This window comes from Xenopus laevis, chromosome 9_10L, assembly GCF_017654675.1.
Source record: "Xenopus laevis strain J_2021 chromosome 9_10L, Xenopus_laevis_v10.1, whole genome shotgun sequence".
NCBI lineage: Eukaryota > Metazoa > Chordata > Amphibia > Anura > Pipidae > Xenopus > Xenopus laevis.
This window is the reverse complement of record NC_054387.1, coordinates 27,321,603-27,341,741: the sequence shown is the minus strand read 5'-3', so window position 1 is coordinate 27,341,741 and position 20,139 is coordinate 27,321,603. Positions and strand designations below refer to the sequence as shown.

General features: G+C 41.1%; 1 protein-coding gene across 1 annotated transcript in view; it reads right to left on the bottom strand.

The window, feature by feature from the left end:
• Positions 1-17,355: 17,355 nt before the first annotated feature.
• The window catches only part of abo2.L (alpha-N-acetylgalactosaminide alpha-2,6-sialyltransferase 2-like [provisional] L homeolog), a 76,359-nt gene continuing 73,575 nt past the window's right edge, over positions 17,356-20,139 (bottom strand). Inside the window, exon 9 of the mRNA XM_018235073.2 lies at positions 17,356-18,605. Within this exon, the coding sequence (XP_018090562.1) occupies positions 18,435-18,605 (171 nt within the window). The 3' untranslated portion in view covers positions 17,356-18,434. The remainder of the gene's footprint in view (positions 18,606-20,139) is intronic.

The following is a 20,139-nucleotide window of genomic DNA, read 5'->3' as shown; positions in this document are numbered from 1 at the left end:
TTTTACATTGGTCTTCATTATTTTTTACCATTTTATAATTATTTGCCTCCTCTTTTTCTTCTTATCTGTCACTGACCCCATGTAAAATGCTCTGTAAAGCTACAAATGTATTGTTATTACTACTTTGTATTACTCATCTTTCTATTCAGGCACTGTCCCATTTATATTCCAGTCTCATATTTAAATCAGTATATGGTTACTAGACTAATTTAACCCTAGCAACCAGCTGAAACTGCAAAGTAGAGAGCTGCTGAATAAAAGCTAAGTAATGCAACAACCTCAAATAATAAAAAATAAAAAACAATTGTCTTAAAATTAGGAATGCATCAAATCGACTATTTTGGATTCAGCCGAACCCCTGAATCCTTCGCAAAAGATTCGGCCAAATACCGAATCCGAATCCTAATTTGCATATGCAAATTAGGGGTGGGAAATACCGAATCCGAATCCTAATTTGCATATGCAAATTAGGGGTGGTAAAAAAATCTTCCTTTTTTCTTCCTTGTTTTGTGACTAAAAGTCACGCAATTGCCCTCTCCGCCTCTAATTTGCATATGCAAATTGTATTCGGTTGAGCCAGGCAGAAGGATTCGGCTGAATCCGAATCCTGCTGAAAAAGGCCGAATCCTGAACCGAATCCGGGATTTGGTGCATCCCTACTCCAAATATCATCCCCTACTACATAATACTAAAAGTTAACTCAAAGGTCAACAAACCCATTACAAATGTATTGTTATTACTACTTTTTATTACTCATCTTTCTATTCAGGCACTCTCCTATTCATATTCCAGTCTCTTATTTAAATCAATTATGGTTGCTAGACTTATTTGGACCATAGCAACCAGATTGCTGAAACTGCAAAGTAGAGAGCTGCAAAAAACGCAAAAACCTCAATTAATAAAAAACAAAAAACAATTGTCTCCAAATACCATCCCCTACAAAATACTAATAGTTAACTCAAAGGTCAACAAACCCTTTGGGGTTAGACTGATCTGTTGTACATGGTCACTAATATGATCACAGTGAGCCTTCCAATGTCATCAGTTGCAGTTTGCAACAAAGGTCCTGCATGTGTGCTACTCAGGGACTGCAACTGTGTAAAAGCATGAATAGTAAAACGAAACAGTTTCTGGTCTATGTATTGCTTAAAGGGGTAATTCATCTTAAAGTTCATTTAAAGGGGTTGTTCACCTTCGAGTTAACTTCTATTATGATGTAGAAAGAGATATTCTGAGTCAATTTGCAATTGGTTTTGATTCTTTATTATTTGTGGCAAATAAAAGAAGAAGGCAAATGATTGAAAAACTATAACTAAATAAATAATGAAGATCAACTGAAAGGTTGCTTACAATTGGCCATTCTACAACATAATAAGAGGGTTATTTATTAAGCTCTGAATGCAAAAATCACGAAAATAGATTTTCGGACTTTAATAAATCCCGAATTTTTCAGGATTTATTAAACCCCGAGGATGGAAAAGTCAGAATTTGAAAATACGGCATCTCAGACCTGTAGAGGTTGCATATAAGTCAATGGGAGAAGTCCCAATGACTTTTTGATCTGCGCTGGGTTTCGTACAATACCCCAACGTTTTCGGGCAAAAATCTGAGTTTTCGTGAAAAAAATCGTGAAAATCTGGTTTTTCCCGCAAAGCAAATTTACAGAAAGACGTAATAATAAATAAGCACAAAAAATCGGAGCGGATTTGATCAGAGATTGTAGCATAAATTATTGAGATAAATTTGGACTTAAATAACCCTCTTAATGTTCACTTAAAGGTGACCGATCCCTTTAAGAATGTTATAGAATGCCCTTCTTTTTCTACTTCTTTCAAGCTTGCAATTTAGAATGTGATCTGATTGATGGGTGTCACTGACCCCATCATAGAACCTATTGCTCTGTGGTGCTATAAATTTATTGTTATTATCTATGTTTTATTACTTATCTTTCTGTTTAGGTCCTCTCCTATTCATCTTTCAGTCTTGCAGACAAGTTTGGGGAAAGAATTCTCGTATTCACACGACATGTTTCGAGCTAGTAGCTCTTTTTCAACTTGCATTATTGGATTTCGCTTTGGATGGAAGCAGGGGTTCAAGATACCTTAAGAATACAGCTAAAGGGTAATTATACCAGTGCTCTGTATTCATCTTTCAGTCTGTCATTCAAACCACTACCTAATAAAATAATGAAAAATAAAAACATAAAAAATAAAAACCAATTGCAAACTGTGTCAGTATTTCACTGACAATTTCACTGATAATAAAGGTTGTGAACTACCCCCTATAATGAACTCAGTCCAGCTGAATTTTAGCAACAACTGGAACACTTAGAATGGGAGTCATACCAAATAATAATAACAGAGCCCCAGAGAGGCAATTAAGCTCTTGGACCCAATCCCACTTTGTAATAGGACAGGACCAATAAATGTACCTCTGAGGAGAGAAATCACAAAAGTGGCAATAACTTGAATAAGGCAATAAATTGACAAAATATGTTAGTTTACACCAGAAAATAGTCTGAACACCACATCACACTACACCAACAAAAACTTTTTTTTGTCAAAAATTGGAATAGACCAATTTTATCAGTTAATTCCATCATTCTTAATTTGATGTCATGAACTCCAACAAGCTAACATCAGCTTGATGTAAGTTGTACTCCAGATTCATATGGAGAAATCTATTCCAAATTGGCATTCTGGAATAACAAAGTATACAAAACCACTGTGTTTTTTAAAAGGTTTAAGGTTTTTGTGACATTCTTTTAATTCCAGTTAAGACCCATTTGTTCTGATTCGGACCAAAACAAGTTGATCTTGTCTTCAGTTCTGGGACCACAATGCTCCCATTTTGTGTTGTGTTTAGCTTCTGTTCCATATACAGTTATGGGATCCATTATATGGAAACCCATTATCCAGAAAACTCACACAACCCAGTGAAGTGTTGCTTTGTGGTGAAATTTTAGACACTGTCTGTGTGGCAGGCACTGTTGCTGTAGTAATGAGACCATCAACTAATTGTAGGTTTAATGCAGCAAAGAGATCCCTTCCAAGTATAGCAGTACCCTTATTCACAATGTAAAAGTCAGATTTTGCAGTATTTGATTCAAATTGTACAGTCACTGACAAGCAACCAAGCACAGGGATTGGATCCTTTAAGTAACTGACCAGTTTCAGGGCAGGTGCAACAAGCAGATCTTTTGCAAAGTATTTCAAGAAAATATCCTTTGGTAGTATAGAAATAGGTGAACCTGTATCAAGCATCAGGTTAATGGAGTGTCCTTTGTCAGCAGACGCAGTATTGACACTGACAGTGCATATAAACTTGTCTGGAATAAATTACCAGCTTTATCCACACTTAATACTGTGACATTTGTAGTAGTGACTTCATGAACATCTTTAGCAGATCTACGGCAGGTCTTAGCAAAATGTCCTACCTTTTTGCAGTTACAGCACTGTTTAGCTTTGGCAGGACATGTAACATGATTTGCAGTGTGTTCTGTTGAACCACAGCGAAAGCAGTATTTTCTATTTGTATTTGTTGTATGGTTTTGCAGTGTAGGTGATCCCTTTCCTTAGCACTGTATTTTGCCTGTGACTGTGCATCTAAAGCTAAAGAGGCCACAGCGCTGAATTCACAATCTGTACATTTCCAGCAGTTCCCTGACAGAGTTTTAGCCTCTGCCACTGCTCTTTCAATTTGGCTAGCAACTGTAATAGCCTTTGCAAGGGTTAAATCCTGCTCTAGGAACAGTCTGTCTCTAATGCGAGGTGAGTTTGTTTTTTCCACTATTTGGTCTCCTAGCATTTCATCTGTTAGAGTCCCAAACTCACACGACGCTGCGGGCGTCCCCACCGAGGGGGACGGCAGGCGTCCCTGCCTTCCCCCCACTACACCACCAGGTATGTTTCTTACATTACCCCCCCCCTCTAGGGGGTCCACTGGACCCCAGGCTTCCCAGGAAATTTAAGATGAAATTTCTTCCTGAGTCGGTCAGCCTTGATGTCATCCACTGAGACCCAGGAGTTCTCCTCAGGGCCGAAACCCTTCCACCTGGTAAGGTATTGTAACTTACTACGTACAAGGCGGGAATCAAGGAACTCCTGGATCTCAAATTCAGGCTGACCTTCAACTAACACTGGGGGAGGAACAGAAACAAAACGGACATTGTTAGCAGGTTTAAACAGGAAATGAGTCTGAAATTTTAAAATTAACAGGCAATTTAAGACGACCAGAGGAAGGGTTAATTATTGCGGTGATGGGATATGGACCAATGAATTTAGGACCCAGTTTGAGAGAGGGCACCTTCAACTTGATATTCTTGGTAGATAACCAGACCAAATCCCCCACTTTATACTGGGGTGCCTCCAGTGGCGTAACTAGCCCCCTAAGGGCCCTGGTACAGAAATTTACAACTGGGCCCCCCTACTTTTTTTATTTGCGGTTTGAGTTATTTAACTTTTTATTCCGTAACTCTCCAGTTTGCAATTTCAGCAGTCTGGTTGCTAGGGTCCACATTACCCTAGCAACCATGAACTGATTTGAAAGACTGGAATATGAATTGCAGAGAGCCTGAATAAAAAATAAAAAGTAGCAATAACAATAAATATATAGCTTTACAAGGCATTTGCTGTTTAGGTGGGCTAATGACCCCCAGCTGGAAAGAGTCAGAAGGAGAGAAATAACTCAAAAACTATTAAAAAAATGAAGACCAATTGAAAAGTTGAACATACTAAAAGTTAACCTGAAGGGGAACCACCCCTTTAATGTTACACTATGGGGGGCATGTGCAAGGCCTCTCTGTCATTATATTACATGTTAATCAACAGGTAAAACTGTGCATGACTGTAGGTGCAGACTTATTGCAATGAAATATTTACAGACAGAACCAAACTGCAAATACATAAGAAGAATGGAGCATTTCAACTACCTGTAAAAACACCTTTGCTTGAATTGCTTCAGTGAGGTGTGTTATGCTGGTAAGGTGAGACGAGGCAAACTTTCTCATAGTGCATATCGGCAGCACCCTCCCAGGCAGCTTTTTAATACCTAGTGCAGTGCTTGCCCCACCTCCCTTACTGGAGACACTGCCTATAAGAAACCATAGCCGCCATTACACAAGCTCCCACTCCCCTAGTGACAGACCCCCCCACTCCCCTAGTGAGAGACCCCCCACTGCCCTAGTTAGGGACCCAACCCCCATCTCCTTCCTATGGTGCCCATTGTAGCTCCTGCTCCCCCATAGCCAAGGCAATAACCCCCACACGCGTTACTATAGAACTTTTTATTCAGCTGTTTTTTTTTACATTTAACTACAAATTAGTCCCAGAAAACATTTAAATAGGAAATGAACTGTGTAAAAAAAATGCAAAGAATTAGTGTTGGGGGGGAGACGATTCAGCAGCAAAAAGGGCGGCGGGGCAGGCACAGAGACTCCCACTGGAATTGACTCACAGAATCCTTCAATGTACAGGTGGACGAGGTACCCACACGGAGTAAACAGGTAGTACGGTTCATCGATAAGGTGATGAAGACGAGGCTTGGTCCTTTGCGCAGCCCCCGGTGAGGCCGGCACCACAAGTAGAAGGGCTCAGCAGAATTGCATACAACAATGGCGTATTGGATACTCACCTTTGTCCCATGTAAGAAACCACGTGGCCTCGCACCGCCAGCTTGCAGTGGCACAGCTCCTTCTAGATCTGCCGCTTGGGCATGTCCTGCTGCCGTTGGTGGCGTCATGCGTCACGCTCTACTAAGAACGGCGCACAAGTCAATTCTCTAAAGGGACCCGGGCCCCATCGGGGGTGCAGGGGCACAGGCCCTGGTCCCGCTGCACCCTTTGCGCCCCCGGTAGTTCCGCCACTGAGTGCCTCTCTACGAGATCTGTCAGCAGCTTTCTTTTGAGCTGATGTAGCTGCAGACAGAGACTCATGCACTTGAGACCAAACCTTAGAAAATAACTCAACAGAGGAGTTGGCAGATGGTACAGGGGAACCAGACCCAGAAACCCATAAACAATACAGAATACAGACAATAAAGAAAGGGGATTCCCCAGAGGAAGAATGAGTAGCATTATTGTATGCAAACTCTGCCCAGGGTAATAGTTCCGCCCAAGTGGACTGGTTGTCTGACACATAACACCTGAGGTACTGCTCCAGGGACTGGTTCACCCTCTCAGTTTGGCCGTTGGTTTGGGGATGATAAGCAGTGGAAAAAGATAACTCAACCCCCACCAAAGAACAGGAAGCACGTCAAAACTTTGAGACAAACTGAACCCCCCTGTCAGAAACAATATTTTCAGGAAAACCATGTAACTTAAAAATGTGATTAACAAAAAATTGAGCCAAAGTCTTAGCAGAAGGGAGGTGTGGAAGGGGAACAAAATGGCTCATGTTGCTAAACCTATCCACCACCACCCAGATCACAGTTTTCACCTGAGAAGGGGGCAAATCAACAATGAAATCCATTGAAAGATGGGACCAAGGTTTTTCTGGAATGGGTAAGGGAATTAACAGACCCTGGGAAGAATTTCGAGAAGCCTTGGATCTTTGGCAGACTGGGCAGGAATTAACAAAGGCCTTAGCATCCTGTTTGAATGATGGCCACCAAACATGACGGGATAACCAGGACACCGTCTTCGAAATACCTGGATGCCCTGCCATCTTAGAATCATGAACCTCTCTCAATACTTGCTCCCTAAATTCCTGTGGTACAAACCATCTCCCCGAAGGGGCAGATGTTTGAAGAGGGAGCAATAGAGAAGAAAGGTCAGATTCAAGGGTTGCTATGATAATTTCCCTGGGAATAATGGGAGTACACTCACTAGAGTCAGAAGAAATGGATTTGAAACTCCTAGAGAGTGCATCCTCCTTGGTGTTTTTAGTCCCAGGCCTGAAAGTCAGAGAGAAATTAAACCGTGTGAAAAATAGAGCCCACCTAGCCTGCCTAGGATTTAGGCGCTTAGCAGACTCTATGTATAGTAAATTCTTGTGGTCAGTATAGACCGTCACCAGATGTTTTGCACCCTCCAGGAGGTGCCGCCATTCCTCAAAGGCCCATTTGACTGCCAATAATTCCCTGTTACCTATATCATAATTCACCTCTGCGGATGAAAACTTCCTGGAGAAGAAAGCACAGGGATGCAACTTGTTGGTAGTCGGGTACCTTTGAGAAAGGACTGCCCCAGCTCCCACCTCAGAGGTGTCAACCTCCACACTAAATGGAAGCGCAGTGTCAGGGTGACGAAGGATTGGGGCAGAACTGAACTCCTTTTTGAGGAATTGAAAAGCTTGAACAGCCTCAGGAGGCTACATGCTGGGGTCAGCGCCCTTCTTAGTTAAATTAGTGATGGGGGCCACAATGCGGGAAAAATTCTTAATAAACTGACCATAATAATTAGCAAAACCAAGAAACCTTTGGGTTGCACGTAACAAAAGGGGTTGGATCCAATCCAGGACTGCTCTCACCTTGCCTGGATCCATTTCTAGACCCTTGCTGGAAATTTTAAACCCCAAAAACTGAACAGAAGAAACCCCAAAAGTATATTTCTTTAGTTTCGCATAAAGATTATTTCCCCTTAGCCTTCGTAAGACTTCACAAACATGATTTAAATATTCTTTCATGGAGGAAAAAATAAGAATATCATCTAGGTAGACCACTACGAAGATCCCCAGCAGGTCCCAGAAGATGTCATTGACAAACTCCTGGAACACTGCGGGGGCATTACAGAGACCAAAAGGCATTACAAGATACTCGTAGTGGCCATCCCTGGTGTTAAACGCTGTCTTCCACTCGTCCCCTAAGATCAAGTTTGGTAAAGACCTTAGCTCTTTTAACCTGATCAAAAAGTTCAGAAATTAAAGGGAGAGGATAGCGGTTCTTTATGGTGATCTTATTGAGCCCCCTATAGTCGATACAGGGACGAAGACCACCATCTTTTTTCCCAACAAAAAAGAAACCCACCCCTGCAGGGGAACTAGAAGGTCTGATAAAAACCCCTCTCAAGATTTTCCTTTATATACTCTTTCATGGCCTGGGCTTCCAGCAATGAAAGAGGGTAGGTTCTACAACGAGGAGGAGTGGACCCGGGGATCAAATCAATTGGGCAGTCATACTGCCGGTGTGGGGGTAGGGTTTCAGCTGCCTTTTTAGAAAACACATCAGCATATTCTGCATATGCAGCAGGTAACCCCTCAAGGGATGTAGTTGCAACTACTGAGGGAAAGCATACCCCACCACACAGACCCCCATTGAATTACCTCCCTCGAAACCCAGTCAATCAGAGGGTTATGCCTCTGGAGCCATGGTAACCCCAAAATGAGAGGAGAGGTAGCACCTTCTATAAGGTACAACGCTATCTCCTCGCAATGCACATTGTTTATACACATAGAGAGAGAAGCGGTTTGCTTGGAAACCACACCTGACCCTAAGGGTCTCTTATCCACTGCCCATATTCTCATGGGGATAGTTAGGGAAACCAAAGGAATCTTGTATTTGGCTGCAAAAGCAGCATCCAGAAAATTTCCCTCCGCCCCAGAATCCACAAATGCGGACACCTTGACAGAGCCCGTAGGCCAGGTTAGTTTAACCGGAATCAAAACCTTGGAGGCAGATTGGGGAGAGGAGACTCCTGCACCCAAATGGAGCTCCCCTTCTCCATTTAGGTTAGGGAGCCTCCCTTTCCTTCTAGGGCAAAGATTTAAGAAATTACCCTTTTCCCCACAGAATATACATAAACTTTGGAGACGCCTGCGTGCCTTCTCCTCAGGAGTTAGATGGGATATACCTAACTGCATAGGCTCCTCCTGAGGCAGAGGCACAGAGGGGTTAGAAATCATAACATTGGTCACCATATTAGATTTTACATTAGTAACCCCAGAATAAGTAGAACCATCCCTTCTCTCCCTCTGTCTCCTATCTACCTGGATGGCCAGAGATATAAGATCGTCCAGGTTGGAAGATAGGGGGTAATTAACAAGACTATCCTTTACTGAGTCAGATAACCCCAAACGGAACTGACTCCGTAGAGCCAAATCGTTCCACCCAGTTTCCACTGCCCACCGGCGGAACTCGGTGCAGTACACCTCCGCATCTCTTTTCCCCTGGCGCAACTTATGAATCGCGGAATCGCCAGAAGAAGCACAATCCCGATCATCGTAAAGAATTGCCATGCTGTCAAAAAATGTGTCTAGGGAATAACGAGCAGGGTCGGAAGAAGGCAGCCTCAGGGCCCAAATTTGGACGTCACCCAATAACAGGGTCATTACAAACCTTACTTCCTCCTCACCAGATGGGAATGAGTGAGGATGGAAACTAAGGTACAATTTACATGCCTCTTTAAAGACAAAAAATGTAGTTCCGTCCCCGCTAAATCTCTCGGGGAACACGATTTTGGGTTCATGGAGCCTGGTAGAGTTGCCCCACATAGCAGAAGAACAGGAGGAGCAGGGTCAAGGACTGGCAGCTGCTGTAGAGTTTGCAGAGTCTCCAGCTGATGGGTTAGATCATGATAACCCTGCAGAAGGTAGTTCTGCTTCCGCTCATGGTCCTACAAGCGCTGCAACAAGGTGGAAAGAAGAGCTTCGGTGGTAGTTGGAGGAACTGAAGCGGTAGGAGAAGCAGCAGCAACATCGTCATGACTTTCGACCTCCATGGGCCCGTGATAATGTCACGACAGGCAAAAAATACCAGAACAAGTGCCAAGTACCCTGGTCTCGGCTCGGCTTCACCAGTAGTGTGACCACCATTGGGCTTTGGGAGGAGCCCTCAGCTTACTTGGGTGCCACCTGGACTTAACGAGGGGTACAAGGCGAGATGTTCTGGCTGGCAAAGGGGCACGGCTGTTAGCAGAGTCTTTTGGGACGAAGGTCACGGTACGAAGGATTAGGCAGGTGGAAGGTCAGACAGGCTGGGTCGAGGCAGGCGGATATCAAGGATCGTCAGACAGGCTATGGGTCAAAACCGGGTATCAATCAGACAGATGGGATCAGGCAAGAGAGTGGTCAAAGTTCAGGCTGGGTCAGGATTCAGAGTTCAGAGTAGTCAGGATACAGGCAGGGTCAAGATAATCAGAATAACAGGATCAGATGCACTAGGCTCAGAAACCACTAGAAACAGAGTTCTATCAGGGGCAAGGTGCTGTGGAAAGAATGGGCAATTTATACTGTGCAGATTCGCGCCATTGCACAGAGGCGCTAGACCACCAGGTATGTTTCTTACAGTGGTCGTTCAGTGGGTAGGACTTCAGTGCTGTGATCCTGAGTTCACTTGTTCAGTGTATGCAATGTGATGGAGGCTTCATACTGTATGCTCCGCTAAGGCAAGGACTGATGTAAAATCTTTGTAAAGCATTATGTAAATAGGGTTGCTACCTGGCTTGTAATTCACTGGCTAAGCTATAAAATAAAAGCCAAGGCTGGGGCTGATATTACAAAGTTACTGGTAATGTATTTACCAGCAAATACATTATATATTGGTGGTAAATTTACAATAAATAGTACTTACAGCTCAGCTTCTTGAGCTATGAAAGATTTCTCCCCATCCCCATTGCCCTTTCATGATCCCACCCCTCCCCTACTGATGCTGAATTTTTCTTTCAGAAAGGTGGTGCCCCATGCATAAGTGGTTCATATTTGTGAAAAAGCAAACTGTGGTCTCTTTATATTCTCCTAGGGGCACATTTACTATTGGTCGAATATCGAGGGTTACTCGATATTCGACCGTCGAAGTGAAATCCTTCTACTTTGAATATCGAAGTCGAAGGATTTACTACAATTCAATCGTTCGAACGCTCGTAGGAAAAATCCTTCGAATTGAACGATTCGAAGGATTTTAATTCATCGATCAAAAAATTTTCCTCGATAAAAAAATACTAAGAAAGCTTATGGGGACCTTCTCCATAGGCTAACATTGTATCTTGGTAGGTTTAAGGTGGCTGAAGTAGGTGGTCAAAGTTTTTTTTAAAGAGACAGTACTTCGATCGAAGTCGTAGTCGAAGGTCGAAGTAGCCAATTCGATGGTCGAAGTAGCCATTAAAATACTTTGAAATTCAAAGTATTTTTTATTCTAATCCTTCACTCGAGCTAAGTAAATGTGCCCCCCCTGAGAGTCAAATTCTACCACTAGAATTAATTTCTATGAGATTTTTAGAGTCATATTTATCAATGGCTTAGAGTTCACCTCAAGGTGGGGACACTTCTGTACCAGAAAAAAGTGATTGCCATGCTTGTGTAGTAATACTGATACATTCCTTTTGATTTTTATAGGAAGAGTCTGACTAAACCAATTTTTGTTTACAACCAGAATTTTCTTTTACTGAGGTATTGTTTCATAATACTGAAAATTTTCAGAAAAACTTATAGGGCACATATAAGGTCAAGAACAAAATTGTATCATTGTATTCTCCACACCTTAAAGGGGATCTATCACAAAATGAAAATTTAATATAAGATTCATCTCACTGAAATATATATATAAATATATATATATATATATATATATATATATATATAATAATCTTGTTACTCTTTAGTATCTCACTTTCACCAACCTGCCACTCTTCATGCTGAGGTCTGGGTCAGATTCTGATTGACAGGTAGGTCTAATATGTATTTTAGGGGGGGGGCTCCCTAGCAGATGTTTTAGAGCTAACTCAAATAACCAACTGCAACACAAACAAAATCTAACAAAATGAATCACATACCATGCATGCAGAGAAACAGAATTTCCATCAGAGCTGGTTATTTTGAAAGAGTGAGCTCTAATACAGCTTCTAGGCAAAAAATGCAATAATGTATTAAAGGGGACCCGTCACCCAAAAAATTATTCATAATCCTATTTTATCACATCAGTCAAGCAAAATGAACTTTAGTTACACTATATAAATTATTTGAATCTTGTTTCCTCCAGTCTGGGAATTCATAATTACAGCAAGCAGGCAGGAGCCATTTTGTGGACACTGTTATTACAACAAACCTTGCATCAGCTGAGAATCTTGTTTGTGCACCAGAATGGGGGACCTGATGTCCATCCCCATGCCCTGGTAATGGTAAGGAGAACAGGGGAATGTGGAGAGAGCAGCGATTTATAGGAAGTGCTGAATGGAAAGTGAAAGTAATTGTCTGCCCTGCCTCTATGCCGATGTTCGGGTGCCTTCAAAGGGGCCTGATCAAAATTTTTCAGCCGCCCCAATCGACGAGCTAAAGCCTTCTGGTTATATCAGTCAGCTCGTCTCCCACCATACACACACTGAATATCGTACAAAAATTTGTTTCGTACAGTATTATGGGTGAGACAGGTTGCTAAAACAGGGAGAGTGAAGAGTAATGTTATTAATACACACTGTACATGGTACAGTGTTTAATTTAGTATATTTAGAGTGTTTTATTTCCGTTTTATGAAGCTTATACATTATATTTTCAAAAAAATATGAATATAAGTTATCTTTGCCTCTGCTTTCTTAATTGTTGTCTCACCAACCTTCACAGCACCACCAATGTGCACTTCTGCTGCCTGCTTTCTTCTCATGTTCTATTATCATGCAAATACGCCCAGTAAACCTTCATCTTGTGCATGAGACCCCACTAAAATGGGGGCACTATGACTTATCTGTACTGATCTAAAAGGAGTGTCTGAGCCCACTGGCAGAAACATGTTACAGTATAAGAATTAATGCCACTGCCAACAAAGGTATAAGCTTTGAGAAAATCTGAAACATACTTCCATTAACAGAGTAATGCTGGAAGCAGTTTAGATGGTAATTGACTTCAGCTAGAATTATGGCTCCAACAGCTAATGGCAATTGTTTCTGTGGGTGTCCTATTTTGGGGTTATGGAACAAATATGTTGGGCATGTCCCCAGGCCATCAGCTTTTGCTCTAGGGCAGTGATCCCCAACCAGTGTCTCACAAGCAACAGGTTGCTCAACAACCCCTTGGATGTTGCTCCCAGTGGCTTCAAAGTAAGTGCTTATTTTTGGTGTGGAGGCAAGTTTTGGTTGCATAAAAACAGGTGTGCTGTCAAACAGAGCCTCTTATATGCTGCCAGTTCACACAGGGGCTACCAAATAGCCAATCACAACCATTATTTGGCACCTCCAGGAACTTTTTTCATGCATCTGTTGCTCCCAAACTCTTTTTATATTTGAATGTGGCTCAAAGGTATAAAAGGTTGGGGACTCCCTGTCTAGAGTATATAACTTGTTTTTTTCTGTGCTTCGTGCACAGCACTGTCCAGGAAGACCTCACAAAAGCCCAGCTCCAGTTAGTTTATTGCATATTATAATGGAAAGATTAACCAGTATTAGATTAGCATACCCAATTTCAGGAAATATGGCAACCTTGCATTTATTACAGATAGGATGGGACACTTCCCCACGGCCTCTTCACTTTAAGGTTACTTAGCGGAGAGTGACTACCTTTCTTTTTCTCTTTACCTTTTGCATTTTTTAAATGATCCTTAAAGGTGAACTAACCCCTAACTCTCCTCCACTGCCCCCCCCCCCTCCAAGCTCCCTCCCCGCAGCATCTATCTTTTCAGGAGTCTCCCTGTATCCTGACCTGCTATATAAATCTGCAGAGTCGCGCATCGGAGTTCAAAAGTGACATCTTCCTTCTCTCTTCTAATCCTCTTTTGTCAGTTGGCAATATGGATCTTGCGGGAGCATGCGCAATAGAAGCTGATTCAGGACATAGATTTAACTGAGTATGCTCCTCCAAGATCTGATCTCACAGAAAAAGATTCAAAACAGACAGAAGATAGTGCCTTTAAACTCTGCTGCTGAACTGTGCATACAGGCAAACTTTGAGAAGAATAGATGCTGCGGTGGAGGGAGCTTGGAGGGGGGCAGTGGAGGAGGGTTATGGTTTAGTTATCCTTTAATGCGCTGTATTATATTTCTGAATCTTTCGTTGCACATTCATTGTGTAAAGTTGCACAATGTGATTTTATGTTTTGAAAGATTTTTCAAATAAAAAACAAAAACAACAAAATATTTTAATGGCATTTTATAAATCTTTTTTTATTAACTTTATTCTGAACTGATTTATTCATTTCATTTGAAAGCTCACTTTCAAACAAGAGGTGTAGTGCAAAACACAAAAATGGATGTGGTACAAGAAGAATTTGCACCCACACTGGCTCAATCAATTGCACAAGTTGAAATGTAAGCTATTTTTTAGGCATGCAATTACGCTGGAATTTTGGAAAGGAATGCTTTCTTTCTTTTTTTTTTCTTTTTTTTTGTGGGTAAAAAAAACATAACATTTTGCAATTTACACATTTCACTTGCTTTGAAAATGGGCCCTTTGATTCTGGGTTATTATGATACATTATATGTTTGTGGGCCCAGATAAACTAAACAGTTTGAAATTGCAGAGCCGATAGAAATAAATAGTTAAATAATAATTTGGTGGCTTAAACAGAACCAAAGTACAAAAAATAGCTCAGCCCATTGGTACAAGGCATATACTTGGCAGAGGATGAGGAAGGAAGGCAGCAATTGTTAAAAACAGCAGGGGTTACAGTAAAATAACAGGTACAATGTTTGTTCAGGGTAATGTAACAACAGGTGCAATCTTCGTTCCAGCCTTGTAACTTACTTCAACCAATTAGTAATCTGCAACTTGATCGCTATTGGTTACTAGATATGGAAAAAGTTTGCTTCTATTACAATGTTATTCCCCTGAAACTGTCAAAGGCACTTGGGGGACATTTAGGAAAAATTGTCATTTGCTTTAAAAAAAAAAAAATTGAAATATATCATATTTAACAAGACTGACACATTCCATTGTTTGCTTCCTGCCCTTGCCCTCAAGTTATATTAGAAGCTCCAAATTTTAATAGCCAACCATTAACAGGTTTTGGATCTATTATCCAGAATGATTGGGACCTGGGGATAACTACATAAGGGAGCTTTCTGTAACTTGGAACACAATGTCTTATGGCTGCAGAAACATTTAAACCCCCCAAAAAAATACAATTGTTTTGTTAATGTAATAAGGTTAACCCGAAATCTTATGCTTTTACTTGTCTCAGACCTAAGATTTGATTAATATCAAAGCAGATATATTACAAATCCTTACAAAGTCAATTATAGAAAAAAAAACCTATGCTACAGGCATTGACATGAATTCATCAGGTACAAGGTACTGTTTTATTATTACAGAAAAAAGGAAATGAACACAGAAATGTTTGATTGAATAGGAGAATATTGCCATGTTTTGGACTTTTCTGGATTGTGTGTTTCCAGATAATAGATCCCATACCTTGTTTGAAGTCCCAGCATATAACATATTTGCCCCATAGGACATAATGTATTAGCCAAAGCAAAGTTTGCTCTAATCCAGTCAGCAGAAATCAAATGTTAGCTTTCATTATTCTTAATGCAGTAAACCAGGGGTGTCCAACCTTTTGGCTTTGCTGGGCCACATTGGAAAAACAAAAAACTGTCAGGGGCCACACATGAAATACACAACCACTTTTGATTTGTAAAAGTAAAGAAAATACATAAAAAAGAACTACAATACCAGTAGGATAACCAGATGGAGCTATACACTGGGATATGGGACACCTGGATATTAAATAGACTTCGTATTATATTATTATTACTAACTTTGCAATGGACAGAGTCCCCCTCCTCCTATATCCTTTGCAACATGACGTTTCCTCTGGAACCAAGCGTTTCAAGCTGGGCTGCTTTCATATCCATCCTGGGACACATGCGGCCCTCGGGCCACAGGTTGGACACCCCTGCAATAAACTGAAAAAGCTAACTGATGATTGGCTACTCTGGGTTACAACATAACTACCTCTGTCAGATATTGTCATTTAATCTACAAGAAAATGTTATTGAATTAACTCAAAATGTCAATCACCCACCAGTGGCATCACTAGAGGCCCCCCCCTGTAAAAATTTTCTGAGGGGCATGGCGCACTCCCATCCCCATTCTCCCACCCACTTCCTATCCTGCCCCGCCTACTCCCCACCCCGCCTCTGCCCATTTCTGCCTGACTTGCTTCCCCCTTCCTCGACGCAGGTAAGAGAGCGGCTAGGGAGGAGGGGAGTTTTATTAGAGGAAGCAGACTCCACAGTCTAGGCCCCCTGTTCCTCTGGCCCCCTTGGACTGCAGGGTCTGCTTCCATACCTCCCAACATTTTAGAAGTAAAAAGAGGGACAAAAAATTTTTTTCAGCACATAGCGCAGCAATTTTTTAACCACACCCCTTTATGTGGCCACACCCCCTAATTACCATGTTTGTTTTACAAAATTTGGCAGGTTATGAAAGTTTGAAAATATTTCTCCTCATCTAAACTGTGTTTTTGTGTCTCAAAATTGTTACAAAGTATCTTATTTGCACCTGTTAGCTGTTCTGGGCTCTCTGCTAAAAGCCAATTAAGTTACATAGTTACATAGTTAAATTGGGTTGAAAAAAGACAAAGTCCATCAAGTTCAACCCCTCCAAATGAAAACCCAGCATCCATACACACACCCCTCCCTACTTTTAATTAAAATTCTATATACCCATACCTATATTAACTATAGAGTTTAGTATCACAATAGCCTTTAATATTATGTCTGTCCAAAAAATCATCCAAGCCATTCTTAAAGGCATTAACTGAATCAGCCATCACAACATCACCCGGCAGTGCATTCCACAACCTCATTGTCCTGACTGTGAAGAACCCTCTACGTTGCTTCAAATGAAAGATCTTTTCTTCTAGTCTAAAGGGGTGGCCTCTGGTACGGTGATCCACTTTATGGGTAAAAAGGTCCCCTGCCATTTGTCTATAATGTCCTCTAATGTACTTGTAAAGTGTAATCATGTCCCCTCGCAAGCGCCTTTTTTCCAGAGAAAACAACCCCAACCTTGACAGTCTACCCTCATAATTTAAGTCTTCCGTCCCTCTAACCAATTTAGTTGCACGTCTCTGCACTCTCTCCAGCTCATTTATATCCCTCTTAAGGACTGGAGTCCAAAACTGAACTACATACTCCAGATGAGGCCTTACCAGGGACCTATAAAGAGGCATAATTATGTTTTCATCCCTTGAGTTAATGCCCTTTTTTATGCAAGACAGAACTTTATTTGCTTTAGTAGCCACAGAATGACACTGCCCAGAATTAGACAACGTGTTATCTACAAAGACCCCTAGATCCTTTTCATTTAAGGAAACTCCCAACACATCGCCATTTAGTGTATAACTTGCATTTATATTATTTTTGCCAAAGTGCATAACCTTGCATTTATCAACATTGAACCTCAAGTGAAATACTTCGTTTCTTTTTCTGGCTGTTCAGTGCAGAGAAAAGAGGGACTTTACAGTACAAATGAGGGACTGCCCGTTGAGCTGTCAAAAGAGGGACTGTCCCTCCAAAAAAGGGACAGTTGGGAGGTATGTGCTTCATCTATAGTTATGTCAGTGTCACCAATTCATTCACCAAAATCACATTTTTGTGGTACAAGTTTCTATAAGATTCCAACACTCAGTTTTCTTTTCTCTGTAGTAACACCAGGGAATGCAAAGGTGATGGTTTTATGCCCCATCTCAATCCTTTCTTACAGTGTTGTGTAATGACTGACACAAGGTTCACATTGTAGTCTTCCAGTCCTTCTCCGTCTCTCAGAATGTGGGACATTACATTTCCTTATATGAACATTTGGTAAAACCCCTGAGGTATTACAAAGTGATACAACAGAAACACCACATTTCTGTAACTAAAACAACTAGTCTGTACAATTGTGCAAAGTGCTTTTAACAGTAGTGACTCCAAATAATCCACTTAAAGAGTCTGCCTGTGCTTTAAATAAAGGTGGCCATACACGGGCAGATTAAAGCTGCCGATATCGGTCCTTTAGACCGATTCGACAGCTTATCTGCCCATGTGTGGGGGCTCCCAACGGGTCCTCCCGATCAATATCAGAACATATATCAATCGGGCAGGTTTGATTTTTTTTTTTGCGATCCAGGACTGTATCAGCTAGCTGATACAGTCCTGTGACCCGTTGGTGCCCATTCGCAGCATCTGAACATTCGGATTCAGCCGATATCGCCTAGCGGTTAGTGAGCATATCTAATAGTGTATGGCCACCTTAATTTGGTAAGGCAGATGATTTCAAAACAAATACAACTTCTATTGTGCTCTGCTTAAACATTTTCCTTTCATTAATAAACAAATCAAAGAGTGCCAAAGTCAGTGACATCTACATTGAATTAGACAGGATAACAGAGAGTGGTTTGTTTGCTAGTTTGTTGTTGACACACTTAACTACAATTAAATTGTGTACTTTAGCATATTGAATCTGGTGTAGAAATAGACAGTAGTAAATGCTGCCAGTTGCATCAGTGAGAGTGAGAGCAGCTATTGTCCAAAATGCAAGGAAAAGACACAGGGCATTGATCTGGATGATGTATTGTAACTGCCTCTTCATTCAAACTCAGTCTCTCATGTAGAGTTTTATTACCCTAGCTTTATGAAGTTTTTGCCACAGTCGCATCTCCCTTAGAAAACTGTGGTTCATGTAGAATACAATCTTTCTGAAGGACATATCATAATAGTGATCTGAAAACTTCCCATAGTTTGGGGTGATGAATCCATAGGCACTGACCTGCGGTAAAGTAAAAGGACAGAGATTAGTACCTCCTATAGGCCTATGTATAAAGGCTGGAGTGACTGGATGTCTAACATAATAGCCAGAACACTACTTCCTGCTTTTCAGCGCTCTAATTCTGAGTTAGTCAGTGACTTGAAGGGGGGCCACATTGGACATAACTGTTCAGTGAATTTGCAATTGATCCTTAGCATGCAGCTTAGATTCAAAAGCAACAGTTATAACCCATGTGCCCCCCCCCCCTTAAGTCACTTATTGTTTACTGCCTGGTAACCAATCAGTGGCAACCAAGAGAGCCAAAAAGCAGAAATTAGTGTTCTGGCTATTATGTTACACATCCTGTCACTCCAGCCTTTATACATTACGTTTTTGGCTAACTCACTATATTAAAAACATTTTTTATTTTGCACAGCCTATCTATTTACCCAGTTTTTATTCTTATACTGAACAATTCCTTTAAGAATTCTTCTGGAAGCAATTTCAGTTTATGTTGGTAGGTATGCTGTAGCAAGCAATGCCAGTCAGCAGCATCAAGGGCAAATAAGGTCTTGAGCTGTATTAAAAGGGGCATAGAGTCACGGGAGGAGGGGTCATTCTTCCACTGTATAGAGCACTTGTAAGGCACCATCTAGAATATGCTGTACAGTTTTGGTCTCCAACACTCAAACAGGGCATTATTGTATTAGAGAGGGTACAGAGAAGGGCAACTAAGCTGGTAAAAGGTATGGAAAATGTTAGCTATGAGTAAAGACTGGCAAAATTGGAGATGTTCACGCTGGAGAAGAGGCACTTAAGGGGTGATATGATAGCTATGTATAAATATATAAGGGGATCGTATAATAATCTCTCTAATGCTTTATTTGCCAGTAGGTCTTTCCAGCTGACACAAGGTCACCCATTCTGATTAGAAGAAAATAGGTTCCACCTAAATATTTGGAAGGGTTTTTTTTTACAGTGAGAGCTGTGAAGATGTGGAATTCTCTCCCTGAATCGGTTGTACAGGCTGATACATTAGAAAGCTTTAAGAAGGGGTTGGATTGCTTTTTAGCAAGTGAGGGAATACAGGGTTATGGGAGATAGTCGGGAAGGATTTTTTCCCCATCTGAGGCAAATTGGAGAGGCTTCAGATGGGTTTTATGCCTTCCTCTGGATCAACTAGCAGTTAGGCAGATAAAAAAAAAAAAGAAACTAAAAGGTTGAACTTGATGGATGTGTGTCTTTTTTCAACCTTACTTACTATGTTACTATATATGACAAAAATGCTGAAAGAGTTGATTATAATGATATCTGAATCTTTGCCATCATCCAAGGATTCAAGCTATTTTTTCTGATGTTGGTTGTAACAAGAGCTGTGGAGTTGGAGTCGGAAGCAATTTTGAGTATCTGGATTGCTAAATGTACAGACTCCAACTCCTCATAACCTTAAATTGCAAAAAAAAAAAAAAAAAAAAAAAAAATCCAATAAGCAATGTCCTATTTCACAGATAAAAGTAATTATAAAGTAAGAATAAAGCCCAGTGTGTAGCTATTT